We start from the raw sequence: 17,589 nt of genomic DNA, 5'->3' as shown, positions 1-17,589 counted from the left end.
ATAAGGTATAACGCAGCTCTGATACATATTACGGGCTTTTTTTTTTTCCTATGATCTTTAGTTACTAGGATAATTGGACTCTTTTTAAACATGATAATGAAACTAGCAAATAACATTAGCAAATGCCTGTTATTCTTTTCCACTAATGATCATTATTCTGAGGAAATGATCTTGCTCCATTTATTTCTCATTATATATCAGCAAGGACAGAAATATACCGCTAGAGAAAACATCTGTAGAAAGTATATGTATTCAGCAGCTCCTGAAAACAACATGTATCTGAAAATTCAAATCGGATTGTTGTTGTATTGATATGCACTGCAACCACACCATTTAGTCTTGCTAACGTCCAGAGATATGCTATCATGCATGCACAGAATATTGTGAATTTTATCAAGAACTGCAAGCAGTATATTTCAACAAACTGTAGAATCACCGGTGTCACAAGAATCTTGCCATTCCTTGTTTACCTTATTTTGTGAGACCACTTTTCCTGCCTGAGAAAAAAGTTACTATATATTCAGTCACTGGATCTGAAAAGCAACTGTAGATCAGCAAACATTTGTCTGAGCTAGCTAGTCTGAGATGACATGCAGTTGGTCCTCCCCCTGGCCCTCTAGCGGACAAGTGATTGCTATGAACCAAAATATTATTGTCTGTTCTCATCTGAACTGACACATTTATAGCTGCAGGAAAACCAACCTACTGCTCTGAAACAATTTTTAACTTTTTGATGCTTCAGCTTCATTCTGTATGTCTCTACAGCTACTTGTGAGGCAAGCTTGTTTTGCAAGGGATATAACATCAGGACACAGCTGTTCAAACTCTGCTGTATGTTTCCACATTACGTAACTGTAAATCCCTTTATATAGTGTTATATTTTAAAATTTGGTATGGCTTCATGTGGGGCAATTATGCATATTATTTGTCATATTTCTGGTAATCATGAGAAAAATTGATTTAGTTAGCTGCTGCTGAATGAGTCTCAGGGGTGAGAACACAGCAGAAAATTGTGCAACTCCAACTTTCTCCTTATCTATTTATTCTGTTTTCAACTTACATCATAATTTTTATATTGAAAATTGAACTTTTCTACACAGCACGCCTCATTCATTCCATATCTAACAATCTCTCTTTACACAGGATCTCCCACTAAGCAATCAGTTCACAACACCTTCTCAGTGACAACCTTAATCCAACACACAACATTTTGGTAGCCTTCTAGATCATCATTGCACATCATTCAGAAATTTATCGCTGAATTGGCTATAATGATGCTGTTTTCCTTCTTGGCAGTTGGAGATAATTTAGAATTCACAGCAGGCTGTCTTCAGCAGAGGATCCTATTTTTCAGCAAATCCTTCGAACTAAAGGGTCTTTCCTGCACTTTGGCACACTCAAACCAAAATCCAGATATTTAGCAGGTACATACATAAACCGTAACCCCGCCACATTTTATCATTCTGAAACGGACACCAGTTCTTTGGGGGACAAATGCAACAGACACCTTCCTTCCATTTCCCTTATCCAAGATGGCAATAGAGCATGCTGTATCTGCCCTCAGTTATGATGGCTATCATTAAATTTTATGGACTTCCCGCCCAGAAAAAGGATGGCCACCGAAGTGGCATCTTGCTGCCCTTACCTAACATGGCTGTGAAAGCTCACTGCCTCTTTTGGTTGTGTGACCAACAGTGGTTTGCAGAAAAGACGCATGTGCTTACACACCCTCTGTACTCTGCTGAGCAGAGTATAGTGGTTGATTACTCCATCCTGAACTCTCTCCATCCTCCTGTTGCTTTCCACTGTTTAAATAAAGATGGACACTTTCTGATAAGTATCAAATACCTCTTAAAATACTCATATTATAGTTTGTTTCCCCAATTCAGAATGCAACCACTTCCTGTATTTTTAATTTAAGTCTACAACTCAGCCTCTAATAACTTTTGAACTCAGTAGCCAATTTGAAATAGGATTAAAAAAAGTCTGAGAGAACTAAGTCCATCCAACTTCTCCGAAAGCTGGCACTCGCACAGAAGAGGAGGGCTCGAGTTAGGTCCCTTGATGAAAGCAGGCAGAACTCTGTTTGCTGAGCCACTTGGCAGCACCCAGAAATACTGGGCAGCTGGCACATGCCACTGCTTGCCCCTTGGGATTGTCGTAATGGGATTTCTCCAGGGGATAGAAGGAGAAAGGTTCAGGATACTATGATATGGATAGCACAGGCTTAAAAGACGCTTAAACGTGGGGTATTAGTTTGTTCTACTGGTCACATAAAACCTTGAGAAAGATATTGTACAGACAATACAGTATGAAATATGTTTAAATCGCATTAATATCTGAAAAAACAGTACTTACAGAGAACATCAGTAACTAATATCCCTCTTAGTTCTCTTGATCCTCTTACTCCCTATAAATGCTAATGCTGCTTCTTCATCTTGGATTTGACTTTCAAACTCCTTTCTCAATTAAACATGCATACACAAATACGAGAAATGCTCTCATAAACATTCTTTTCATTCCAACACCTGTTAGTAGCATTTGTTCCCGCTACTTCTTACTCCTCTCCAATTCCAAAATGTTCTCAATTATTTCTACTTTTGCAGCCCTTTCCCTCAAATTTAACTCCTGATAGACTTTTATTTATCCATTTCCCCATCCTCTTGTTACGTTCCTTTCCTCTTTTTGATTCATTACGGCATCCTGTATGCTATAAACAACAGACATATCAAATTTCCATTTACATAAAAGAGTAAATTAGAAATATAGTTGTCACAATAGCAAAGTCTTACAAACAAGCTGATGGAAGCTATGAGGTGGTGCATCATATACATACACCATCTGTAGAATTAAAAACTACCAATATACAACCCTAAAGCTTCCATATATAGTATATTTTCGTCTTCAAAAATCAGATGTGTCTCATTTTGGATTTAATCTCCTTGCTTCAAACACAGATACACAAACATGTTTTTGCTGTTGTTTTTTTCTTGGGATCATCAGAAGAAAAATAGAAAACTAGGCTGCAATGAATCCAACCCTCCCCCCTCAATAATGAGTCAAAAAAAAAAAAAAGGTTAAAAAAAATGACCCTGAGATTTTACTGTGCTATAACTAATAACACAGTAATCATTCTTTCTCTTAGGCACTTCACTGCCTTACCTCAACTGCTATGTATTTCTCTCCTATATTGCTGGCTAAACTGCCTGGCACGGCTCCACTTCTTTCCTCCACGGCCTTCCTGGCATCACAAAACCCTCCCATCTCCCTAATCCCAACACCTTGTCACAGGGTAATTATAGTGCTGGCACAACCCCAGCATCTATCCTATATCAAACAATCTCTGCTTGTTTGCTTTATAGGGACTGACTGACTTAAAAATGAATTCGGACTGGAGGGACCTGTTCTGCGCTAGCCTAGTGTATGACCTTGAAAAAGTAACACCCTTTCCTCGATCTCTATAAAATGGGGATAACTAGGGCTTTGTGCTATAGTTATCAGGCCTCCATGAACAGCTGAAGGAGAACATTGGGCCAGTGAACCCCATCTCTGTCCTCCACTGAACTTTTTGTTACTCTGCCTTGGGCCTGCGACAACTGCTTCAAGGGGTCCCCCCCACTCCCAGACAGTTACCAGAGCCAGCAAAACCCAGCCGGCCTCTCCGCCATGCAACATTCCCAAATTTCACACCTAGGATCACAAAATGGCATGAAAAACACATGGCAAGAAGGTGGGGAGGTGTTGGGGAGCACCCTGAACAAACCAGATATTGGAGGCAGTGCAGAAACCCTGCTCTGCCTTGGGGTGCCCTCACCTTAGGGAGGGCAACCTCCTCACCTCAGGGCAGTGGGGGACCCCCACTTCAGGGTGGGTGAGTGAGCCCCCACCTCAGGGTGAGCCCCTCACCTTAGAGCAGGGGAACCCCCACCTCAGGGTGAGCCCCCTCGCTCCTTTCCACACAGGGGGGGACGCACCCACCCTGGGGGTTCATTCACCTCAGCGACCCTCCCCCGCTCACCACCTCATAACCGTGCCCTATCCGCGCAGCCCCATTCCCCCTTCACAGCCCCTGAGCCCCTCACGGGGCTGCCCCCGAGCCCCTCACAGCCCTGCGCGGACCCCCTCACAGGGCGACCCCCTCACAGGGCGACCCCCTCACAGTGCTGCCCCCCCCTCGCAGGGGCTCCTCCCGCGCCCTGCAGAGGGCAGCAGCGACCCCAGAGGGGGGAACAGCGGCGGCTTCACGGAGCCCCAAGGCGGCTGCGCGGCTCCCCCTCCACCCCCAGCGCCTGCGCGGAGCCCGGGGGCGGCCTCTCCGCCTCGCCTCGCCTCCGGTCAGGCCCCGCCGAGGCCGGCTCCTCCCTCCGCCTGCCCTCCCCCCCCCTCCCTCCCTCTCTCCCCGACCCCCGCCCCTCCCCGGCTGCCGCACCGGGTAGGTTTCCAGTCACTATGGCGGCCGCTGCGCTGAAGGTAAGGGAGGGAGACCCAGCCTCTTCCCCCCCCCCCATCTCCTCCTCCTCCACCCCCGGGCCGCCCCGAGCCTCCCTCGGGGCCGGGCACCGCTAGGCCGGGGGGACGGGAGGGAACGGGGGGGTGAGGAGGAGGAGAAGAAGGAAGGGGGGCGCCGGGCGAGGGCCGCGTCTGACCCGGTTTGTTTTCGCCTCCGCAGGTCGGAGGAAAGTTTTCGCGGCCGGCGGTCGCCTGAGGAGAGGCAAGAGCTACCGAGCGGGAGGCGCCCGGGCCCGGCCGCCAGGCCTCTCCCGCCGCCGCCGGGTGGAGAAGCGTGAGGGGCTGAGGGGCGGCCCCCCCCCGATGCGCAGCCACCTGCGGAGGGGCTGAGAGGAGCGGAGCTGCGGCCGCCTCTTCCTCTTCATCCTCCTCCTCGGCGTCCTCCTCCTCCTCCTCCTTCTCTCCCCGAGCAGGGGGCTCCTGGCTGGGACCCCCCCCGGGGGCAGGAGGGAGCCTGCCCCACGCCTGGCCCCGCTGGCAGCAACCTGTCAGCCCGCTCCTAGGCCGGCCCCGGAGGAGTCTCCCCTCGCCTCGGCTTGTCCCCGGGAGAAGCAGCTTGCAGCCCTCTCCATGCCTTATCAAGTTCCTTATCTGAGTGGCGGCGAGGAACTGTAGAGCAGCTCGGCTTTATCAGGGGTAGGGGAGGAAAAGAGCGTAGCGCCTAAATCCAGGACCATCGGTTCGGCTTTGTTTTAATATGCGAAGATGATGAAATGCGGCTTGCCCTGTGAGACGGCTAGATCCCTGTTGCGGAGCGAGGGCTTCGTGGTCACCTTCCAGCTCCTCACCTGTGTGCTTTGAGAGAGGACGTTGATCCTTTTCCCCCTTCCCTAAACCTTTCTTTGCTTCCATGTTACGTGGGTCAGAATTTTGGTCAGTGTTGTTTACGGAAGGGGGAAAAAAAAGAAGGCAGTTGAGGTCCCAAACAAAAGTATTTGTATGACTCATCTACTTGGATTTGAGACATTCTATCCTTCTTTCAAGGAGCCTTTGCTTCTCTTTGAAGGAATCAGATGCTTGTTCCTATTCTTCCAGAGGAGGATGGATTGAAAGTTGTGCGTTTTAGACTTTTTCTGGGCCACTGCCGATGTTGTTAAAAGACATAATGGGGCTTTTTCACTGGATTATTGCCAGAATTAGTTTACACACTGAAACAATGAGTTGTTAGGCCTCTCATACGTGATAATGTTTGTCGTGCTTTAATGTAAAGTTGCTGTGGAGGTTCGGCTTAAAAATCGTGGAGGACAGTCTGCATCGGAAGAGGTTCTCTTCATCTCTGGTTGGTGTGGCAACCCCAATCTGTCCTCGATGCCTTCAGCCTTGGCCATCTTCACTTGCCGCCCGAACTCTCATCCGTTTCAGGAGCGTCATGTCTACCTGGACGAGCCTGTCAAGATTGGCCGCTCAGTGGCTCGCTGCCGGCCAGCTCAGAATAATGCAACTTTTGACTGCAAGGTGCTGTCCAGGAACCATGCTCTTGTCTGGTTTGATCACAAGACAGGCAAGGTAAGGCGTTTTGCTTTCTTTATTTAAAAATAGTGACTTTCGCACTTACTTTAACAAGACCCTGTGCGTTGCGGGTCACTTTAGTTTCACTGTAATAAATACAGTTACATGTGGAAGGAGTAAGATCTGTGTTAAAGTGATTAATTCTCAGGTAAGTTGATAATTTCTTACTGTGTGCAAACTTTACCTATTGTTAAAAGTACATAAAGCAAGCAGTTGAAGATAAGTGATGAAGAATTTGCATGCATATTGTTCATTACTGGGAATAAGTGATTTTGAGGTGAGTAATAATTAGAAATCTGAAAGCAAAGGATTGTATGAAGGAAGTGGTGTAACAGTATTTTTTTTCAAATGCTGAGAAATTATTCACTGGCTGTGTAAATAAATCTCATCATAAGGAGCCATCAAAAAACTGGCTTTAAAGAATGTTGGATTTGCGTGCCACTCTTCCTACTTGTCATTTTGAAATTGTGTATAGAGTGTTTTGTTTGGGTCTGATAGAAGGCTTGTTATGACAGCAGGAATGTAGCAAATGGCATACAAGTTATTTTCTCATTGATAGTGCAAATGATATTAAAATATGCTTGTGTTTTATTAACCCATCGCTGTTTGTCTCAAAAAGACAGTGGATATCTTGTTAAGTGCAATTTAGGGGCTCTGCAGTGCATGTTTTGTCCACTAGGGATTGAACTGGGACAAGGAAAGCCATTTTACTTAATGACTGTCAAGTTAATTTTAAATTTCCAACAAGAAATGAACAAAGTGCAGATTTCAGTTGCTCAGTACAGTATTTTTTAAAATGTATTGATATTCCACCCTAGAACTTCATCTGCTATAAATTAGCTTTTTTTTTTTATTTATTTTTTACGTTCCCTGGACGCCCTTCTGTGAAATATGGTCAGTGTAGCTCTCGATTTTGAGAATAATATGATCTGTAATTAATGCAGTATTTCTTAGTAGTATGACACAGCATGAAGAATAGTAGAATGCAGTCAAAGTTCTTAAGCCTTCCATTGTTAACTATCCCATGTTATGCAATACTTGGGCATGATGGGACAAGACAAGCATTTAATTTCTTAAGGCTGGGTTATGGCTTGGCTTTCAAGTTACCTGCGTGTAATTGTGCGAACTGCTATCTGTGCGTTTCATTAAAAATGTTGTTTTGGCTCTCTAGTGTGTATAATGTGCATTCTTGGACACTTCAGAAGACTTACATGCAGGAAATAATGCTATTTTTAGTTTAAGCTTAGTTTTTAACCTTTGACTCAATAAAGTGTTCTGGTTTATTGTACTGTTTTTAAACTCAAAAGCATTGTATGTACAGCTTTTTATTAATATTTCTCATGATTCTTAAACATTTTAAGACTCTCATATACCCTGTGATAGCTATAAATTATTTAGCCATATTAAAGAAGGTTTAATTTGATAAAGCACTGGGTGGTGAGCAAGTCTGCTAAAAGAGGAGTTTAAAAGAGTCAGCTGGTTTTTAGTTCTCTTTTTAAATGTTTACGTAGCTTGGCTTTACTAATACATGTCAAACAATATTATATATCATTGTTCCTTTTATCTAGCTGATCTAAAGTAGCAACTTAGTAGTATTAAATAAGTAGTAAATAAGATGGTAACATGTGATACCTCTTGAAATACTGTCGTGTGATGAGCTGATGGGGGTCCTGATGGAAATTGCCCGTGTGAGTATCTTGATCAGTAGCCATAATGATCTACTAAATAGAGTGGGTTTCAGGTGATGCGTAGGAATACATTACTATAAATTTTATACGTGGTACTGTAAAAAGTGTAAAGTGAGATGTAAAATTTTGGTTTCTGCGTTGGTTTCATTATCAGTGTCATCTGATTTTTGGATCTGTCTGAGCATTTGAATGGTAAATTTTGGGAAGATTAATAGTTGAAGGAGAGGAGAAAATGCATCCTAAGAGATATAAGCTGTTGGGAAAAGGCAGGTAGATGAGCTGTTGGTAAATAGTCTTAATCTTGTATCACAAAAGTGATTTAAAAAAAACTGTGGTGTTTCAAAAGAATAAACAAAACCCTAAAATTATGCCAGAATATTTGCATGTGAGAATGTTTATTATAATTGCTTACAGAACTTCAAATAAGTATGTCTCATCTAGGAATATGTCATTATCCTATCAATGATGTATATTTAAACCTACAGAAATTATTTTTGCCAGTATTTGTAAACATTTCTTAGGAGCTTATGTATAGGACTTTTACCAGTTCTGTTTTTTTTTTGTTGTTGTTGTTTTTTTTAAATGGAAGATAAAGGACCTTGAAATGTTAACTTAGTAACAAAGAGAAATCTTTGAATAATTCAAAATAGTTCATGAATCATCTGGGGCTATACTTTGAAAAGCTGTGTACTTCAATGGCAGTACGAGTTCCCTGTATTCCCAGTCCATCCTCTTCGCTGCCTCTTGAGCTGTCTTTCAGTTGTACTCTAATATGTTTTTTTTTCTTGAGGGTTTGAAGTTTTGTTTGTTTTTATTTTAGTGAATCATGTGAGTGATCCTGTTTGCTACGTAGCCTGTAAACAACAGTATCAGCATAATTGGGAGGGAAGGATGGAAAGTAGGGAGAGGGAGCATCAGTAAATATCGGTGAGGGAACTATTAAACAATTTATTTTTTTTTTTGAGGCAGGGATATGCTTAAGCTGAAGTGAATCACATAAATACACCAAGTTGAAGATGAAATGTTATTCTGGGTTGAGACAGGTGAATATTTACCTTGTACAAAGACACTCTAACTATGCATGGGAAAAGCTGCCTGCTCAAAGGAGATAATGTCCACGTAACGCTGGCATTATTAATGATAAAAGCGGGGTGAGTCTTCAAGATCACACGTAAATAGCAATTAAAAGCAGATGTTTAAAGTTACATTTCTTTTTAAAAATGTTTTTGAACACATACAAACCTTTTGAGCATGTAAACCTGAAAAAGTAATGGTGGAGGCAGTGGGGGGGGGGAAACTTGTACTCGTTTTTTTCTGTGCTTAATAGAATATTTATAGAAAAATAGCGCAATGTCTCCATTTGCTTGTGTTTATAGAAACAGTGCAATGTCTCCTTTTGCTTTTTGTGGATTTTTTCATATATCAGTAACATGAGAAGCTTAAGCTTAGAATTGATTTTGATATTTTTTTTAAGGGGGGGTGAGTAATTACATTTGGATCCTTTTAAGAGAGGCCTGTAGGAATGAGTCACTAGATACGTAGGAAGTGGATGTTGTGCTGAGCAAGGAGTGTTCCAAAAAGTGTGAATCAAAGCAAACGAGTGTGCTATGCTTCAGAAAATCTAAATGTGTTAGTTCAGCTTCTATTACTGCAAATGGACAGAAACAATGTAAAAGCTGTTTAATTGGAATAGTATTAAACCTGAGGGGTGTTTGTTTGTTTGTTTTGTTTTGTTTTTTAAAAAAAGCAAAGTAAAAAGCCGTGATAATTTATGTGTGACTTCTCGCAGGCTGAAATGCTTCTGGCAGATGGGAAAGAAGCTTTTGGTACAAACCTGAAGTTTCCAGCAGATATAACAGAGAATTCAACTGTGTGAGAAGTAAAGTATTGTCTTAGACCAAACAGACTACAATTTACTGGTCATTTTTAACAACTGAAAAAATCTGTAGGCACAAGCTTCCATGTTAGGGTGGCAGTTAATACTACTGTTTTCATTTAAGTCAGCGTGGGTATGAATTGAGTTGAACAGGCTCATGTTATCTTGGTTACAGAAATGCTAATTAGTAGATTAAAAGCCAAATAGTCAACATGATAGCAGATGAAGTTTATTAAGGCTGTACTTCATGGCTTCTAGCCTTAAATTATGTGGGATAAAAGAATGTTAAAGAATGTTCCCTGCAGGGAGCACCCTCTTCAAACAAAACAACAAAAAACCAACCCCAGAGATACAGCCAGGGAACTACAGGGTGGACAGATTTGTGTTGGTCCCAGGGAAAGTCTTGGAACAAGTTTTGGAACACATTTTTGGCCACGTGAAAGAGGTGATTTGGTAAAAGTCAGCACAGATTCAGCAGGGACAAATCATCTCTAGTGAGTGTGGTTGCCTTTTATGAATAATTCACTACATTTGTGTGCAGGGGAAGGCAGCGCACACTATTTATGTTGTCAAAAGCCCTGCTGAAGACAGCGTTTTCCATGGAAGTCTTCTGTCCCAGGTAGGGCATTGTGGTCTGGACAGCTAAACAAGTAGATGATTTAAAAAAAAAACACAACTGGTTGGAGGATGAAGCTTGGGGAGTAGTGGCTAATAGGTGGCAATCCACCTGAATGTTGGTAATGAGCAGAATGCTACAGGAGCCTGTACTGTGACCTCTTGTATTTAACATCTTTATCAGTGACCTGAGGGAGGTACTGGAGTGCACTCTCCAAGGCAGGGTCATGAAGTTGATGCGCTTGAGGACAGGGCTGCCATCCAGAGGGACGCTGCCTTGTGGAAGGAAACCTCAGGAGCCCAAACAGGGACAAATGTGAAGTCCTGCGCCTGGGAAGGAGGAACCCTGTACAGCTCTGCTGGCTAGGGACCAACTGCCTGGGGAGCAGCTCTGCTAGAAAGGACTTGGATAAGTTCTTGTGGGCACAGCAGGCTGAACAGGATCCAGTAGTGTGCCTAAGTAGCAAAGAAGGCTGAGAACGTGTTAGGCTGTAATAAGAGGAGCACAGCCAGTGATTATCCCCCTCAACATTTTGTTATGTCATGTCTAGGGTACTACATCCAATTTGGACCAACAATTTAAGAAACACATTGGTAAATGGGACTCAGAAGATTAGTTGCTCTTTTTTCTTGCTGTATTATACAAGGGATAAATATATTTTGACTGTGGAAGAAAAAAAAAATAGAAAGGAATTATGCTGTTCAAATAACATTACATATTATGTTGTGTGGAGATCAAGACTTCAGGAAGACTCAAAGTATAGGACACCTGCCTAGGACATGGTGTATGTTCAAAAGTGATTGAATAAATCTGTTTCACAGAACTTAGTGGGATATGAAAAATGGTATTTGGGGCTGCAGGATTTTCATGAGAGGTTATTTCTGCTGCCACCTATAGAGATACCTGTATGATACTCTGGGCTGCGTGGTGGTGGTCTATGTATCAAATGTTTAACTTGTCATGTATGGATAGCATTTCTTAGGTAGGTGACATGTCTGATGTTTATTTTTCCTGTAATACCTCTTTTCAGCATTGTTACAATTGTCTTTGAGAGCCGAATAGTGCTATCAGTGTTTTCAGTGTTGCTCTGTGCTTGCAGTCTGCAGTGTCTGCTGAAGAGATACTCTATCTTCCAGACATTGATTGTTTATTCCAAGCGGCCTGGGAGACTGACCTGGGATCTTCCCTAATGCTCCGAGGTGAAATTTCAGTGCTTAGATGCTTTTAGTGAGAGGGTGAGATCAGCCAGCCCGTACAGATACTTGTTAATATTTTTATGTAAGTGCTCCTCACCCTGAATGAACTATCTAATTTTATGCTGGTATAATCGTAAGTAGGATAGAGTAGGGTGTTAACAGTTTCGGCAAACTTCACCAAAATGTTTCCGTTAGAAGCCATGTAGAAGGTCGGCTAGCCATTTATAGCAGAGGTGAGCTGCTGCCGATAAGGATTTCCCTGCAGCGATACCATCTAGAGCCACTGCTGCAGAGCTAATACTGTAATTCTTGGAGCTGATCCACTGCAGTCATGATGCATCTGTACTGAGCCAGGAACGCCAACACATTGATTAGGTTTTAAAAACAAACAAAAATCCCTTTTGTATTTGAAATGAATTTTTACAAACCTCAAATGAATTATGTTACTTAGCAGTAATGAAGGCCAGTAAATGTGTTTTCCTTAGGCCTCTGATGCCATGGTTTGCATTTGCTCCTGGTTCTGTGCTTATAAATGTAAAACTTTGCTCCCTAACACACCTCTGTTATTCAAAATCGTGTAAACTTTTTATTTGAAAAACTTCCATGTGTTATTTGCAGTAATCCATTGCTCTTTGGCAGGCAGATTTACATTATACTGGAGAAATACTTTTCATTTGTTTTGCTCTCTCATTTTTCTTAGCGAGTTTGAACAGTTTTGGTTGCTTCATTATCTAGCAAAAGTAGTTGAATTTGTGTCCTTTAAGGAGCCGTGTGGGTTAGTAGTGTTTATCTGTGTCAGTGCACTGCTTTGAGTTGATTTCAATCTGATCTGGCTGAAACTTTGCAAAATGTGTAGACAAATTCATCAGCTGATTTATTGCGTTCTGTTTTTTTCATTTCTTTTAATAGATAATGTAAAATGAAAGTGGTGTGAACTTCATTGTTTACAGACCAACCTGGCAAGTGACAGGGAAGGAAGAATGCTGTCTCCGTCCCTAAAGCTAGCAATTTTACAGGCTATTGCTACTAAATTATATGATTGTTTGTTGTCTCTGGATTATTTTTATTTTTTTTGAGTCATCAATAATTGCTTCCTGTTGATGTTACTAACTTGCTGAGTTTGGATCATCGAAGAACTCCAAGTTAAGTCTTGCTGTGGCAATGCATTGGTGTTCCCAACTTGTCTGAATTTCTAGGAGTATTTCTTCATGTTTCTTCTGCCCTGTTCAGAATTGAGGGCAGAAGGCTTGAAGCACTGTCAGGTTTTTGTCCAGTAGAGCCGCACCTTTTTTTCAGTCTGGTTTAGGAGTGAGAACCTCTGGCAGAAAAGGGAGTGGGCTGCACCATCTTAAGCCCCCACAAGATGTGTGCCAGAGACTCTGAGCAGTTTCCTTTTTGAAAAGAAAAATAATTGTGCTGGAGCCAGATGATCAATCAGATACAATTTTGGCGTTACCTTGCACCAGACACACAGGTATGTGATTGAGCGATGTCTTAGAGTTCATTTCAATCTCAAAAATAATGATGAACTTCCAGCAGGCTTATGACAGAAAGTCTCAAATCCTGAATTAACGCTGTAGTTGAGTGGAAAAGCACAATAAGCCCTAGCAGTAAACTTGCAAACATAAAAAGTAAATATTAAAAGTACTGGGATTAGTCAAGGATAGTTAAGGGCTTGAGGAATGTATAATATTTTTGCCAAAGTAAGTTATACACTAGTTAATGGTTCAGTTCTGTATATTCTCAGCTGTAATATGTCTTCCATAAAAATAAAATTAATGCAAGAGCTTAAGGTAAAAAAAAGTTGTGGATGTTTGTGTATAGACTAGAAACCTTTTTAAAGGAAGGAGTCGAAATGCTTATGTTTCAAATCAAAGAAGAAAAACTTTGGTATGGGCCAAATAGACATTTGTACAGCACGTTCTTTTGAGGACATTTGGTACTGGCTGCTGCTATTTGCATATGCCATCGGTCTTGCCTGATACAGCATTTTATATTCTTAACTGGCACTTTGTCAGAGTTGTGCCTTTTCTGGATGTTGAGCAAGATTACGTTTACACATAGATTTTCTAAAACTTTGGTATCTTTTCGATGATGCAATATTAATGCTCTGTAAAAGGTTTTTGTTTGTTTAACACTTTACTCCCTTCTCCAAAATGAAACAAAAACAGATTTTGATGACTTTGTCTTGTTTTCTGTTACTAAATTTCTTTTCCTGAAGTGTGATACTTAACCGTATGGGGTAGAAGCCAGATCTCCTGGTTTTGCAGAGCTGGGCTTTTAGCCCGTCTGCTTGTTTGCCTTTTAAATTTCTGGTGACCTTTCCAGTGATTTCTGGCACAATTAATTGGCCACTCTCTCTTCGTCTGGTTGTTGGCTATGATAGTTGAATGAACTGACAGGCAGTGGCATTGCAAATCAACGTTGATGGCATTATTACTTGCAATTTTATTCTAGCATTGCTGTTTTCTGTACTTAGATTTACCATTTCCAGGTGCTTGAAGACTCTGAAAGCTTTCAGGAGACATAATGAATTATTTGAAATTCTTAACATTTTCAATTTTGTTTGTGGGGAGGAACAGAACCAAACCAAACCAATTGTTTATATTTGGATGTGAAATAATCCACTCTGCAGACAAAATGTTCTTCTAATCTTTGCTCTAGATAGGTAATCTCAACCCCTTGTTATTTTCTTGCTGTCGTTAAAGGGATTCCTTTTGCTGAATGTCAGAGGATTTTTAAGGCTATGTGGAGTCAATATTATATTATTAAGGAACAAACTATAAGTTTAAATATCTTTTGTTTCTGTAGGTTGCAGAGCTGTAAGTCATTAATATAGCTAGAGTGGTATCTACTTGGAAGAAAGTTAGAATGATATGAACAAGGGCTGCCAAATTGCATGGTATGGACGGGTTGTCACAGAATAAGTTAGGTTGGTAGGTGCCTCTGGAAGTCATCTAGCTTCTCAGCAGGACTAATAAGGTTGCTTGTGATCTTGGGATAGAATTTTGGGTACAGAATTAATCCTTAACAGCAACAACAAAATAAGTTTGTAAGGATGGGGTCAGGCATATCTGCTAGGTAGGCTGTCTGATACTGCTATTGTCTTAAGCTGTATTTGTGCTGAGGATCTAGAACTTTCAGTATGTGTGTATGTATATATACATATATATAAATTATATATATAAATCTAGTATTATGAAATACCTGGAGTACTAATTTTATGGTGTAACTTAAAATTCCCACCAAAATATGTCAGCTAGAAATTTTCTTAGAATGTACTTGACAAAAAGAAGTACTAGATGAAAGACATAATCATGTTCCTAATTCTCTCCTAGTTCCATAGGGGTGGAAATAATTCAACACTTTCACTTACAGCTCTCAACCACCACTTCCTTTGAGTTTTTAAAAAGGGGAAACTGGTTTTTTAAATCTTCGTCTTCGAGAACTTTTCCTGGACTGCATATTCCAGAGTCTGTAGGAGAAAGACGAGAATACAAATCATCATAGAAAAGGCATATCTGTTTTTGAAATCTATGTGGCTAGCTGACACTAGATAAAGCTACAATTGTGCTGTTTAGGCGGGGATTTCAGTGGGTATATAAATATTGTTTGTGACTATAAGCCGGAGATTTGGTCTGTGGACAGAGACCTTCCTAAAGAGTTAAAGGAGGAACTGATGGACTACTTTTATGGTAATACAGAAATGCAGTTATTTTTAGTCACTTTGAATGCTCTTTACCATAGCTTCATCCTGATTTTTGGTTAAATTAATGAATCTGACTGTTAATTAGAAAATTAAAACACTGTTTGTTTTGGGTGGTTTTTAACTATCACATAAACAGAAGGGAAAATGTTTGGTGGTTTTTGTACGTGAACAAATGTGTTGACGTACACTGACAACTTTCAAAACTTGTTTTCTGTGTTGGAATCTGTATACAATCGCTCTGCCACCTACTCAGTCAGCGCAGGTTATACATGCATCCCATCACAGGCTGTTGCCTTCAGAGAGTTTTAATAAAGATCTATCTACCTTTTAGCTTCAGGTTGAGATAATCTGACCCCACATTCCAGAAATGGGTTTGAGAGGTGTTAATTTGGTAAAAACACTGCACTAACACAGCTGCCCAGACTTCTTTGAGCTACTCTGGGAGATCCAGATTGCATTCCTGGGGGCTCTTTCAGTTATCCTTGTTCTGGGATTTTCCCTGCTTCATAGCATGGTGTAAATGTGCCTGAAATTGAATGATCTTCTATGCAGACATAAGGACAGGTGGGGTTATTTGGTCTCCGCTGGATGATCAAATCAAAGTGCATTCAATTTTCTTCTTCCCTTTCCCACAAAGCTTTATTTCGAGTCTTCCCCGGGGTAGATGGTACTGGATGAGTTTGAGATGATGATGTAAGTTTTATGATCTAATATTAAAGAATGATGATGACTAGTCTTTCTTGTGAGATCTGTAACTTGTGCTCTTTGATGTATTTTATAGTTTAAACTTGCTGTGCACATCTTCCTTTATAGTTGCAGTTTTGTTTCCAAAAGATTTACAAAAATAATTGCTTTTTAGTATCCTTTAAAAACCTTTAATGAGGATGTAGTTTTGAGTAATGTTAGGGGAGCTGTAATCTTGTTACATTATGTCAGTGACTGGATCTGTCTGCTGGTGTCATGCCTCAACCTAAATTAAGTCTAAAAAGTACGTTACATAATGATGCTTTAAATGCTGCTTTAGACAGTTTTTTACATAGGTGAGCAAAGCTGAACCAAAGCTCTGCATTGTCTCCTATCCAGTGCAAACACTGCAGTTAATAGAAAGATGTAAGAAATAGTAAGTGCTTGCTAATACTTGTGGGCATTTGGAAAAAGTAATGCTTTTATTCCACTGTTGTACTCGTGCTGAGGTTTCCTAAGTATTCCTTCTTAATTCTACTTAATTGCTGACGGTGCTTAGAATTGGTAATTTGTATATTTTAGTGTTCTGAAATTGAGGTCCATTATCTGCATCCGAAAGGAGGCTTTTGCCTGGTGGTGTTTAATGAGGTCTTTGGTGTTAGCACTGAGGAAAACTTTTCTGGTACCATCAGGTTGAAGCTGTTTTTCCAAGACACTCTTGATTTCCTCTTTAGTACTAAAATTACAAATTACTTGGCAATTAAAGAGTAAAGATCCGGTGAACCTCTCATTCTGTTTTGCTTTTTTTAAGCTGTAATAAAACATGAGAAATTGCTTGATGCTGTGTTAAAAAATAAGAGAAAAAGGAAATGCAACAACCGACCTTCCAGATTTGAGGGGTTTACTTCAGATTTCTTTTTTTGACCAACCAAAACAAGCAAACAAAAAAACCTCTTAGATTTTTTTTTATTTTATTTGAAATTTCTAGTCCTTGACTGTGCAGGAGCTAAGTATTCTTGCCACTGATAAAAGTTTGGTGGCTTAACAAGTGTCTGTTCAAGAGTGGCTGCCTTTGTGTGAATGGTCATGTCTATGACAAATATGAGGTACTTTCGTTTAGTCCGTACCTGGAAGCTAAGAGTATGTGTGGGCAGCTGCTGGGCTTCTGAGTCCTAAGCTATTGTGGGCCAGGCTGTTAGCATTTACTAACACAACAGTAAATGCTGATATATTGGGAAATTGCATTTCGGTAGGGAGCTTTTATGGCAGGGTCACTTTTAGAATGGGAATCAGTGATTATATATGGTCAGAAAACATTTTTTTAACTCAGAACTGAATTACTGCATTACACAGCCAACTTGCATTTTTATTTTAGAACTGATTGCGTTTAGTGGATGAGAGAGCGGGAGTATAAGCAAGCAGCAAACAACAAAGGGCAGAAATGCTTTCTAGGAATAGTCCCTTCAATCTGAAGAGAAGTTGCAGCTTATGGGAAGTTCTGGTTGTAGTTTAAAATAACAAATAACGTGGGGAGAACACATAAGCAAAACATATTTCACACCAAAGCAAGCGGGCAGCTTTCTGCAGTTTTAGTATTACTAGTGGCTGTGTAATTGCTAGGATGTTAAAAAGGGTTTTAGGGAGTATACTGAGTCAAATATGAAAAATGGGCCAATTCAGCCTTTGCTTTTATGGTTTTTGCTTATAGTTCACGCTCTGGGGTTTATATTCCATAAAGCTAGAGAAGCTACAGTGGGTGGAGGGGATGCCCTGCTACTGATCTTCCAGTTTGTTTGTTTTTT

General features: G+C 40.9%; 2 protein-coding genes across 28 annotated transcripts in view; one reads left to right on the top strand and one right to left on the bottom strand.

Annotated features, from left to right (window-relative positions):
- The window catches only part of DENND6A (DENN domain containing 6A), a 33,417-nt gene extending 29,394 nt beyond the window's left edge, over nucleotides 1–4,023 (bottom strand). Inside the window, exon 1 of one of the 2 annotated variants that reach the window (XM_027467413.3) lies at nucleotides 1,646–4,023. The gene's annotated coding sequence lies outside the window, so the exon portion shown is untranslated. The remainder of the gene's footprint in view (nucleotides 1–1,645) is intronic. The other variant, XM_072044624.1, reaches the window with a different exon arrangement.
- A 298-nt stretch (nucleotides 4,024–4,321) lies between these two features.
- The window catches only part of SLMAP (sarcolemma associated protein), a 101,079-nt gene continuing 87,811 nt past the window's right edge, over nucleotides 4,322–17,589 (top strand). For all 26 annotated transcript variants that reach the window (XM_038186175.2, XM_038186198.2, XM_038186201.2 and 23 more), the window contains exons 1-2: nucleotides 4,322–4,470; nucleotides 4,670–6,015. In XM_038186175.2, coding sequence (XP_038042103.1) covers nucleotides 5,818–6,015 — 198 coding nt within the window. In that variant the 5' untranslated portion in view covers nucleotides 4,322–4,470; nucleotides 4,670–5,817. The remainder of the gene's footprint in view (nucleotides 4,471–4,669; nucleotides 6,016–17,589) is intronic.

The sequence above is a fragment of the Anas platyrhynchos genome, chromosome 13 (assembly GCF_047663525.1).
Source record: "Anas platyrhynchos isolate ZD024472 breed Pekin duck chromosome 13, IASCAAS_PekinDuck_T2T, whole genome shotgun sequence".
Lineage (NCBI taxonomy): Eukaryota > Metazoa > Chordata > Aves > Anseriformes > Anatidae > Anas > Anas platyrhynchos.
Note: the sequence above shows the minus strand (reverse complement) of the source record. Positions and strands in the feature narration are given on the sequence as shown.